General features: G+C 48.0%; 1 protein-coding gene across 3 annotated transcripts in view; it reads right to left on the bottom strand.

Moving 5' to 3' along the window:
• Positions 1-12,156, bottom strand: part of FBXW8 (F-box and WD repeat domain containing 8) — a 104,447-nt gene that overhangs the window by 80,723 nt on the left and 11,568 nt on the right. For all 3 annotated transcript variants that reach the window (XM_037052190.1, XM_037052191.1, XM_037052189.1), the window contains exon 2: positions 9,734-9,838. In XM_037052190.1, the coding sequence (XP_036908085.1) occupies positions 9,734-9,838 (105 nt within the window). The remainder of the gene's footprint in view (positions 1-9,733; positions 9,839-12,156) is intronic.

The following is a 12,156-nucleotide window of genomic DNA, read 5'->3' as shown; positions in this document are numbered from 1 at the left end:
CTACACAGTACCCCCCATGTGGACCATCGAGTGCCATGAATGGAAGGATTGTCAGACACCAACGTGCTACTTCGCTTCACAGCTACCGAACTAATGGTCCACCGAAGCTTCTGGAGTCTGTTTTATTAGGTATTCAAGGCAAACAGATATAAAGAATATTACAAACAGCCATGGACTCACCACCCCACTTCAGAAATAAAATACTACAATACTAATGAGGTTAATGCTCCCACGCATCTGTGTTCATGTCCTCTCCCCCCACTGGTACTCTCAATGTGGTGTTTATCATTCTTCAGGGGCTTTTAAAACAGACTATAATTAAGCAAAAAAAGTCTCTGTCTCTTACCTCTACAATCTTTCTAAAACTAAATTTTTCATAATCTTTCTATCCACTCTAAAGTCCAGCTCATCTCATACATACCCCTACCCTGCATTTCATGGCATCTCTGCGCATCAGTTCTGCCATCCTTTGCATGAGCTACTTCTCCCACACACAGATCACCTGCAAAATACAGTCTGCGGGCCTTCACGTCTTAATCATTAAAAAAAAAGTTAACCAGGACGGGGCTGAGGACAGAGCCTGTGGCAAACCACTCTAACGCTCCCCCCAACTGATGTGGATCCATCAAGCAGCCCACCCTGGCACGGCCACAACATCAGTCACAAATCCACGGAACCACACTGTCACCCCACAGCTGTCCACCTTCGCCATACCGGTGTCAGGGAAACAGGCCCCCATCGGATCACAAGTGGTCAGCAATCAAGGATGGGGTGATGACTCCGTAATGCTGGGGTTCCAGTTTTCACTAAACACAACACTGTGGTTTGATTTTTGCCATTTCTGGTCCACAGCCAAGCCTGTCTGTGGCACTGGGTGGTGTCTGTCCATCTGTCTTTGCCAGAGGGAGTCTCAGCACTTGGCAATCAAGAAGCACAGACAGAGCCCTGGCTGGTGTAGCTCAGTGGATTGAGCACAGGCCTGCGAACCAGAGGATCACGGTTCAATTCCCAGTCAGGGCACATACCTGGGTTGCAGGCCAGTTCCCTGCAGGCCAACTCCCAGCAGGGGGACACACAAAAGGCAACCATACATTGATGTTTCTCTCCCTCTCTCCTTCCCCTCTAAAGATAATCTTATTAAAAAAAAAAGAAAATTGGAAGATTATAAAAAAAAAAAGAAGCACAGAGACAAGACCAACGTCAGCTGCGATGGAGCCAGGCCACAACTCAAACAGTTCCAGAGCAGAGTACGCTTCTAACAGACGGACCCCTGGAATGTAGGCTTAAAGAAGTATAAGACAGGGGCCAACACTCACGGGTTCTCAAAGGCAGAGAGTGCTAACTAAACATAGGACAATCTACTCTGATCCTTGGAATATGGAAGGCATTTTTGTANGCCAGGGAACGGACGAAAGGCAACCATTCATTGATGTTTCTCTCCCTCTCTCCTTCCCCTCTAAAGATAAATAAATAAATAAAATCTTATTTTAAAAAAAAAAAGAAAATTGGAAGATTATAAAAAAAAAAGAAGCACAGAGACAAGACCAACGTCAGCTGCGATGGAGCCAGGCCACAACTCAAACAGTTCCAGAGCAGAGTACGCTTCTAACAGACGGACCCCTGGAATGTAGGCTTAAAGAAGTATAAGACAGGGGCCAACACTCACGGGTTCTCAAAGGCAGAGAGTGCTAACTAAACATAGGACAATCTACTCTGATCCTTGGAATATGGAAGGCATTTTTGTAAAAATTGTAAGACGCAAAATTCAGTAGAATTTATGAGATGTCAGCATTAGATGAAAGGCCCACCAAGGTGCTACGAGGTCAATAACAGAAGTCCCGATTTCCCTGCAGAGACCAACACCTCCCCAGGCACGCTCGGCAGAACAGCAGGTCCTCAGGCTGCTGATCCGTTACTCCAATAGCCTGACACGTGTCACAGATCTCTATGAAGGATGCAGAAAAAGCTTCATTCCCCGGACTTACTTGGTTCCTGAACACTTCTTACAAGGAGCGTCTCAAAAGCCTAGTGCTCTGCAGAAGACACGTTAGAAAACACTGAAATGGGTCACTGGTCCATCAATGAAGACATGTGTTGTGCATTAACTACATGCTGAGCGCTAAGACTGGCAATTCTCACCCACTTTCCACCTCAATCTGCCAAACTTACACGTTTTCACATGAGTGACTTCCTGCGGGCCAGAGAGATGTTTGCTCTCTGCCTTCACAGTCAGGTGGAATCACAAGAGTGGCCCCGCGCAGGCGACAATCTCCGTGACTCTGCAGGCCGAAACCCATCCACAAGCCTGTGTTTTGTCAGATGGAACCACTGAGTCTGCAGCACTTTAGGAGAATCCGAATCAGTGCTCAGTGATCACAAACTAGAAGATCCCAAAATTAAGTTAGACATTCTGAATAAGCTTTCACTGGGAGCTGAACTGTACAAAATTCCAGCCACTTTAGAATGGAGAAACTTCGGAGATTTTCAAGAAGTCTCAAATATATCAGACCTTAAAAACTTTGGAAGCTGAAAACAGATTTGTATTATCAGGTTCAAAGAAAACGCCAGGTCGTTTCAAATGGCACGATCCGAAATTTGTACAACAGGAGTATGGGATGGAAAACTTAAGAACAAAAACTTGATGTCTCAATGCACCATCCCACCACTAACCACTGAATCACGGGGCTTATGCCGTAGAAAATGATATTCAGGGTAAGGTTTAAATCCTGGATAACAAACAATAAATCTCTTTGAGGGATTCATAAAAGCTAGAGGTGAGAATTACTTCCAAAAAGGGATCAGGACTGTACCTACAATTAGGTATTAAATGTAGAAATGTGCCAACGATTTCTTTAGCAAACTATAAAAGGAAGGTGCCTTTTTCTTTCTTCTCTTAATGGAGAACAAAAATTATGGGCATTAAGAATTTCTTTTAATCCTGGAGGGAAAAAAATCAACAAGAAAAGACCTAGTTAAACTTTCACAAGTAAACTGTAAATGAAATCTAATTGTTTGGATTTCTTCAGTTATATTAAATCTAGCAAGTTTACAAGCCTCGATCTTCCAAAGGCCTAATGGTCTTTTTTTCATTCACCGGGAGTGGAATGGCTCTGCCCAGTAAAAGCCCCGCTGAGCAAGCCTCAGCTGCGAGAGTCTGCTAATAAAAGTGTCTCCAGCATTTTGCTTTATAGCACCACTGTGAATTGCAGCATTACAAAAAAAGAAAGAAAGAAAAAAATAAAGGAAAAAACCCTTGGCTCAAAAATTACCTTTATTCACTCCCCTGGATTAGGGTTACCAGTGAGGCCCACAGCAGGGAAAAGCGTCACTGTTCGGGTCACACTTTCCATCACGCCCACTCGAGAGGGAACAGACTCATTATCTCAGCTTCCTTTCTTCCAGGTCACTCAGAAACTCACTCACGTTTGCCCTCACCATGCCACTGATTCTGGCGAGGTCACAAGTGACCTCCAGGTGGCCAAATCCCAGGGTCCCCTCTCAGTCCCCCTCACTTGACTCCAGGCAGCGCACCCTGTTTTGATCACTTCCTCCTGCTGGAACCCCCACCCTGCTCCCAGGGTGCCAGGTGCCGCGTGTTGCCACGTATAATGCGCACCGACGTTTCTGTGTGCATCACACACAGGATTACTATTCCCATTACTATACCATGATACAGATTCATTATGCCCATGTATAATGCGCATCCTTATTTTTCCCTCAACGATTTGGGCAAGCATGTGCACATTACACACAACAAATTACAGGACTCTAGGTTTTCTCCCCAGCTCACAGGTAACGGCTTCTCGGCCTCATCTCCTTGGCCTCTGATCACTGCAGTGTGCCAGGCTCAACCCCTGAACCCCTTCCTGGATCCACACTTACTTCCCTGGCAATCTCACGTGGTTTCCTGGCTCCCAATACCATCAATGTGCTGACAGACCCTAAATTTGGATCTTGAGTGCAGAGCTGAACCCAGCACCCACCTCCAGCCTCACATCCACCTACCACTTTCCCCTCAACTCTCACACCCACTGTTTCCCCTTGTCGGAAAGGGCCAGCTCGTGCACCCAGGTGCTCAGGCCAAATACCTCGGAGGTCCTGCTGACTCCTCCTCTCTCCACACCAGCCCAGTAGCAACCCCGCCTCCGCCCGCTTCTGCAGGTGCAGTGTGGGTCCTCACTGCCACATTCTCTCACCTGCAGTATTTCAGTGACCTTGCAACTGGTCTCCTTGCTACTGTCCTTGTCCCACTACATCGCAGCCAAAACGATCCCTTTTCAAATGTAAGTCAGACCTTGTCACTCCTCTGCTCAGAACACTTCGATGACTTCCCATCTCATCCAGAGTAGAAGTCCAAGTTTCCATTCATGGATTCGGTGTTTTTCATGTTCTGACCGTGTCTCCTTCTCTTAGCCCCATCTGCCCACTCTACTCCCATGTTAGTTTCGTACTGATGCTCTAGCAAATTACCACAGACTTAGTGGTTAAAACCATGGACATTTATTCTCCCACAGTTCTGGAGGCCAGGTCTAAATCAAGGTGTGCTGGCCGAGGAGCTGTGCTCCTTCAGGAGGCTTTCATCTGTTTCCTTAGCGCTTCCAGCTCCCAGCGGCTGCCTACAACCCTTGGCTGGTGGCCCCTTCCTCCACCCTCCAGGCCAGCAGCACAGCCTCTTCTCTCCTCTCGAGTCCCCACCATCTTCTTAAAAGGAGCACTGTAATTACAGTGAACCCACTTGGATAATCGCCCCATCGCAGGATCCTTTACTTACATCGGCCAAGGTCCTTTTACCATAAAAGGAACATATTCACAGGCTCTGAGGATTCGAGGTGAACGTCTTTGGGGGGCTATGATTCAGCCTAGCACAACCTAAGCTCTGTGACCTGCCTGCTGCCCCCAAACACAGCTGCAGGTGCGCTTAGCGCAAGGCCTGTGCACTTGCTACTCACCTCTGCGGAGACCTGCACAGCGTCCGTGCTCCCTCCTTCAGGTCTTTGCTCAAAGGCCACCTTGTCTGTGAAGGTTTCCCAGGCCACTTACACGTGGCCTCCAGCATCACCTCTGCTGTCTGCTTTTTCTACACTGCCCTTACCACCATGAAACATAAGCTTTCAGAAGGACAGAGGTTTCTTTTTCATATTTTGCTCACTGCAGTACTCACTGTGAAGAACAGTACATGGCACACAGTAGGCCCTCTGTAAATAACTGAGTGACAAGAAGTCGATTTTTTTAAAAATTCAACACTTTAATAAACTGGATTGCTTGTATTTTCAAAGGTTGGCTTCTGGCATGTGCCACCCTCAGGAGGCCCTGACTTTCTTATTCAAACACAATCTCTTACGTTGTGCTTTTTTTGTTCTTTGAAACTTTTTAATATGGAAAACTCCAAAAACACAAAAGTAAAGCGAACAACACAAAGAACTCCCAGGGCCCACCACTGAGCTGAAAGCATCACCAATACCAGTTTGCCGCCTTTGTCTCACCAGCCCCTACCTTTCTTTCAAGAGCTCTTTGCCTTTCCGTCACCCCTGTTTAAAGGGGGCAGCCACCGCAACCCGGCAGATTCAAAGGAAACTCCTTGGGATGCCTGGGTCCCAGGCCTGCACACGCCTCCTCGAGAGAGAGGGGTCCGGTGGAAGGTGCAAGTTAGGAACTAAGGGACCCCCGCCAGCAACAACGGTTCTTCAGGATCATTTCTGCTATGAAAATCAAGTTAGCTGCACTTGGCTACAGATTCCTGCTTTTAAAGACTTCATTAAGATCTTTAACCAGAAACCCTCAGCTTTTAGTTTCTCCTATTCAGACATCTGGGAAGATCATAAGATCCCATTTTTCGTGAAACCTGAAGTATCACTACCCAACACACTGGCTTCGGTTCCAGAATCACTTACTTACTTAGATGACACCAGCTCCCTGCTCACCGTCCGATCATAAATCTTAGGTCTGTAACCTCTGCGCCCCTTTCTCTCTAGTGCTCTCTTCACGCACGATTTCCTGCCTTTTGTTTGAAAAACACAATGTTGTCACCTACATAACTAAACTCCTAAAATGACACATTAGGAAATACACATAACTCAACTGTGTGTTAAAAATGAGACTTTTAAAAACACTCATAGATAGGGGGGCACATGAATGGTTGCCGTGGTCAGAAACGGAACGAGGAAGGAGGTGACTGTGGCTGCAGAAAGGCAGCCCAAGGGACCCTTGCTGCAGGCGCACGCATCCACACCTGCGATAACACTGCGGGGGCCTAAACACACACACAAACAAGGGCGTGGAACACTGGTGAGACGTGCGCAGGCCCCATGGACCACACCAACGCCAGCTTCCTGGTGCTCACGTTGCTCCTCCAAAGGAGGAGGCCGAGGGAGGTGTATATAGGGACCTCTCGGTATTACGCTTTGCAACTTCCTGTGAACTTATAATTATTTTAAGTTTTTAAAAAATGAATGTTGAGCCCTGGCTGGTGTGGCTCAGTGGAGTGAGTGGCAAACTCCAAACCAAAGGGTTGCTGATTTGATTCCCAGTCAGGCACATACCTGGGTGGCAGGCCAGGTCCTCAGTAGGGGGAGCGCAAGAGGCAACCACACACTGATGTTTCTCTCTCCTTCTTTCTCCCTCCCTTCCCCTCTCTCTAAATATAAATAAATAAAATCTCTCAAAAAGTAAATGAATGTTGGTAAATACCTAAAAACCTTTACTCCTGAGAATTATTCATGCCGTAAACGACAACACACTTACCCTTCTCATAAAAACTAAACAATTTCATATTTTTGAAATCAACAATTTTGTAATTATTACTCATTTAAAAGTATCATCCTTTAAACTGCTAGGAACCCTGTGGGTGCACATGAGAAAATGAACGTGACACTGTGAGCAGGGAGACGGTAGAGCTGTGCAATGAACTGCCCAGTGCGAAACTCTGCTTCCTAAAAGACACACTGTTTCCAAGGTACTTCAGTGTGGTGCACTCCCATGGAGGTACAGAGTCCCTCGAGGGACAACTACTGCTAGCCCAGAGCTGGAGAGGTCAGCACCGAAAGCACGCAGGGGTCACTAACTGGAAAGTGGAAGGCCTCCCAACGCAGCCAGGGAGAGGGGACACAGAAAGGCGACAAAGTCGGAGCAAAGCCAGTTCTCCAGCATCGTTTGCGGCATAATCAAATCTCCAAAGTCCTCCCGGATCAGGGTTCCTCACTGTGAGTCAGTTACCAATTTGGCCTAAAGATCTAAGCAAACGGGTTTTTTCTAAGGGTACACATACAGTCCGTGGTGCCAATTCCACATAACTGGCCCGGTTTCACTAGAATCCCAAGGTGTGGGCATTAAAAGGGAGAGAGAGAGCGAGACAGAGTGAGCCCCTCTAAAATAAAGTCATAAAGCAGCAGGACAGTCCACTCAACAGAAGGACTTCTTCCCGGTTTCAAAAATAAAAACACCACGAGAAACAAATGAAAATGCTACTTATTTTTTTATTATGTTGTAGTTTTATTTTAACGCCTGAGGAAAAAAACCAACAAAGCCAATTCTACCAATTACTGGCCATCCACGGCCATCTTCATGTAACAGCTCTATGAAAAAAGTCACAATGTAAAAAATCACCTTAGGGATTCTGTCTAAAATATTTTCTCTTCTTCTACATGTACTCTAAAGATGAATACAACCAAACCCAAGTTCAACTGGCCAAAGAGGGAAGAATTCTGGTGGACAATCAGACCACTGTGTCGCAAATTAAACCGTTCACACCTGCGGAGTAATCCCAGCAGCACAGCCAAGCCCCCTGAAATGCGGCCCCACTGCACCCAAAGGAGGGTCTCTTCTTCCACCAGATCCTATCTGTGGCTGATAAACTCTCTGGATGAGAAAACCAGCAGCAGATGTGAAAACCACATGGCCCTCTACAAAGCGAGAGAGCAAAAAGCAATGTTAAAAGAAAAGATTCCTCAGACAGCAGCTCCCTATCAAGAATGAAGATTTTATCATCCAGGGCTGACTTTGTGGAAAGCAGCGAGCTATTAGCCTCCGCGCCAAGACTCCGGCTCACAGTATCAGGCTGACATCCAGGAGTCGGACACACTCAGCTACACCCTTGTTTTCAGCTCTTGGGAACAGGGCCAATGTGTAAAGTTAGAATAGAACAAATACAATTTGCAGGGGGAAGAAGAAGACAATGCAGGCACTCTTACTCAATGTAATCGATAGGCTCTAAGCGCGTTTGCACTCCAGTACATTTTTATGTAGTGAATTTTAGCCTTTGCATAATTTCTTCCATAATTTCCCAAGATTTCCACACTCTGCATCGAAAAAAAAAAGACTTGCCAACATCCCCACTAAAGTGATGCTGTGGCGGATCAAGAATATTGAAAACTTTTTCAAATTCTTATTTAAGTAGAAAAATAAAGGTTGGGGCAAAAATATGTTTACAGTTGTGAATATACAAAATCCATAGCTCTTCCTTGTATTATTATTTATTAAATGTTACATTATTTTTCCATACCAGAACTGTAAGCCTGCTTTTGCCCCGTCTTGTAATTGTGATGAAGCAAAACACTTCATAAAGAAATAGTATAAAAGCAAAAACTCTCTCAACTGTCCTGTTTAACGTGCGAATCCATTGAACTGCAACAGAATAGCAAGCTCTAGACACTCAATGTGGCTCCAGCCTTCACCACTCCCAGACTGCCCTAACACTACTAACCTCACATTCGTGGCGGCACTCTGGAGCTCAGTTATAATTCTCCTACCACTCAGTTTTACCAAACCCTTTCTTTTCGAGCTATAGACATTTGTGGAAAATATATTCTATAATCCAGAGGTGGGAAATGACAACTACCAAGCCAATTCACTCTTTAGCTTTTATGGACTATGGATATTCCAGTGTCTTCTGGGGAACACAGCTGTCCATGAAAAGCCAATGGTCAGCAATCATATACACATTTAACTTGTGAGAAATTATACGCTCATCCCCAAAAAGAGAACAAGAGACTAATTTTAATGGCCTGAACCCCGGCCTCTCAAAACTCACCAAAGCCACACTGGTATCACCCGGTTAGAAATACAGATTACCGGGCCCCTCCCCCGGACCTCCTGAGCATGAATTTGCATTTTGTCAAGATCCCCTGTGACTCACGTGCGCAACGAAGCTTGGCCCCGACGCCAGCTCCCACTGCTCCACCCCGGGAACGTCTGCCCCAGGAGAAGCATGGACGGCGGCACTGGCCTGCAATTCCCCGGTGGGTCTCAGGTCTCACATGCCTCGCACCTCGCTGAGTGGGATTCTGGTGTTTTAAGGGTAATTTGGACTATATGCCTAAAACATGACTTCACTGTTTTGTCCCCAGGTTGACCCTCGGCTCCCAACCTGACAGGCTGGCTTGAGTAAACCAAGGGCTTGCACCTTTTCGTTACCACGGGGAGGACGGTAACGGCTCAGGCTGGTTCAGTACAGACCCAGCACAGAGTGGTCGGCCTCAAGCACGCAGGCCCCGGCCACCACGACTCTGACTGCGGGGAAAACGGGGCTCCAGCACAGATGGTCACAGACGGATGAACAAGCCACGGTGTGGAACACAACTCCTAGTTCAAGGTTGCATTCCTTCAAGTAAAGTTGCTACCCAATGCATTAATTCTGTAAAGCTGGTCATTCTATAAGTAAATTTCTGTTACAGAGGCGCTCCCTATACTTTAATTACATACGCAGATAAATCTGGCACGGGGGTTAACGGCAGCTTACCTGCGCACATCTCCCCAGGTCTTTCCTGTCCAGGTACTGAAATATACTGACTGCCAATTCATACGGCAGCTGGATATCAAAGAAGGGCACGTCGTCCATTTCATTCTGAGGAGAGAAAGGAAAAGGAAATAAGCTCACACTTCTGGATTTGAAAATGCTCACATTTCCAGGCCCTTTAAATGACCAGAGACGCCCTTAGGTGGCAACAGGAGAGCTGATGGTGTATCCCAGGAGGAGCCGACCCTTCTCACTGTTCGGCAGAGCACACAGAGCTCGCTCAGAACTGGACGAGCACTCTCAGTTCTCCACCGCCCCCACACCCGCGTATGAAATCCACAAGACCACTTCCCACCATGCGTCACAAAGGAGAAGCGGGGCCCTCTTACAGGCCAGGGCGCGCCAGGTATCTGTGCGGAGGTTTGTGGGGGTCTCCTGGCCTCTAAGGAAAGGTGAGCAGCAGGCAGCCAAGAGAGTGAGCCTTGAAATCGGGGGGGGGGGGGCGGCATTGGCCCCCTCAGGACAGCTGCTGCCACCCCACCAGCTTGGAGGGGGTGAGTACCCCACAGCAACAGGAGAAATGCTGACCCGGGTCACTGGAGTGTTTTCACCAGGAAAAGGGGAATAGGGCCGTGAACACAAGCGAAAAACAAACAGATGAAGTGCTGCTCTGGAGTGAGGTGAACAGCATCCCGCCGCGGCCGCCGGAGAGGCACAGGCTCCCTAATGCGCTCGGGGCGCACACTGGTTAACCTGAGCGAGCCAGCGCAAACAAAGCGGCTCTTCTTCGGTGTCATTTATTAATGCAGAGAAATTAGAGCCCGTCTGCCTCTGGGTAAGCAATTAGGGATGAGGTAACAGGCTTCATTTGAGAGATAAGGCTGTCACGACGGTCCTGGCAGCACAAAGAAAGACGAGTGTGAAACAGAAAAAAGCCCCAAGCGTGCACACGTAGCCCTCCGCCTGCTCCCAAACCCACCTGCCATGCTCGCTTTGGGGTTTGCGTCTGCAGAGCTCTGCCAGGCAGCGAGCGCTCTCTGTCCCAACAGAAATTGCTTAATAAAATTCGTCTTTAATAAGCTTTGACTGACATCAATGACTTACTGGTTGCAAACAAATTACTAATTCATCACTCAAACACAACACCCGTTTATGGAAAGGGTGAAGTCTCAAAACTGAAAACAGGCTCAGCATTTTCAGGGGAGTGTGGGCACCACTTTAAACCCTACCAGGATTCAGGGTATTCAACTACACAACCAGTGCAGTTAAGTGTGGGGGTCAGAAAGGCACTCTGTGGGGAGGTGGGGGGAGTAACAGACGACAGTCCACTGTGGGCAAAGAAGGAACAGAATGTTAAATCAAGAGAGAAATGTTCTCTATGGGGGAGGGGAGACAGGGAAAAATCTGCCCGTGTAACTGGAAGACAGAGGGGTCCTTGCCTAAAAAAACAGTGGGAAGTCATCAGTCTGACATCAGGCTCCGCCCCCGCCCACAACTCATTGGCTTCACTCATCAAGGAAATGCTGCATCGCTCTCCAGCCCAGAGGCACCTGAGACTCCTCAACACAACCCCAGAGGCTGTCACAGGCAGTGGGGGCAAGTCCCAATGAGGTGAGACTATCCTCTGCAAGCCTGTGCTTTCTCTTTTGGATTATTTGGCCACAGTGAGGTGGAGAAGCCTACCTCTATTCACAGAAGCAGCAAGAGAAAAGTGTTCCGTATCCTCATACAAGCAGAATAAAGGCAAAGGAAAGCCTGGGTCCGTGCAAACCGAACTTAGCTTTTCACTGTTCAGAAAGTGCCCAGCACTGCCCTCCTCAGTCAGGCCCCCAGGCTCATTCCCTACACACTGGAGTCTGGACCTGACACCACTGCGAAGCAGCCTGAGAACGGCCAGCAGGGAACCACGACCCGTCGGAAGTTACTCTGGCGTAGGAAGGCGCAGTTCCGGGGCAGCAGCCTTCCCTCTTCTGCCTATCCAGGGGGCCGACTCACTCATCTCATCCTGGAAAACAGGGTCTCTGCCTCAGCAGACCCCAGCCCTGCCACCGGCCCCTGTGACCCCGACCACCAAGATCATGGGGTGCAGCCCAGCATGGGAGTTTGCAGCCGAGATTCACACCGAGGATCCTGGCTCTCCACTAGCTTCGAGGCCAGGCTGAATGCATCAGAGCCTCAGTTTTCTCAACAGCAAAACAGATGTAAATCCCCTATGAACAGGCATGTTATCAAAAAGAAAATGCGACATGACAGGGAAGAGCTGGCAGAGGTGCCAGGGCCAAGCGTGCGATCACGGAGGGCTAACGGCGCCATTTTCTCTCCTTCGGTGACGCTCCAGCTCTTCCCTTCAACACGTGTTTGTTGACCAGGCTCCCCTTCCGCGAGACTCCCAGGCGGCCTTGCTGTTCGCCCAGAATCGTGTCCCC

This window comes from Sturnira hondurensis, unplaced genomic scaffold, assembly GCF_014824575.4.
Source record: "Sturnira hondurensis isolate 20B ecotype Veracruz unplaced genomic scaffold, ASM1482457v3 Scaffold0007406, whole genome shotgun sequence".
NCBI classification, from domain to species: domain Eukaryota; kingdom Metazoa; phylum Chordata; class Mammalia; order Chiroptera; family Phyllostomidae; genus Sturnira; species Sturnira hondurensis.
This window is presented reverse-complemented; position numbering and strand designations above follow the sequence as displayed.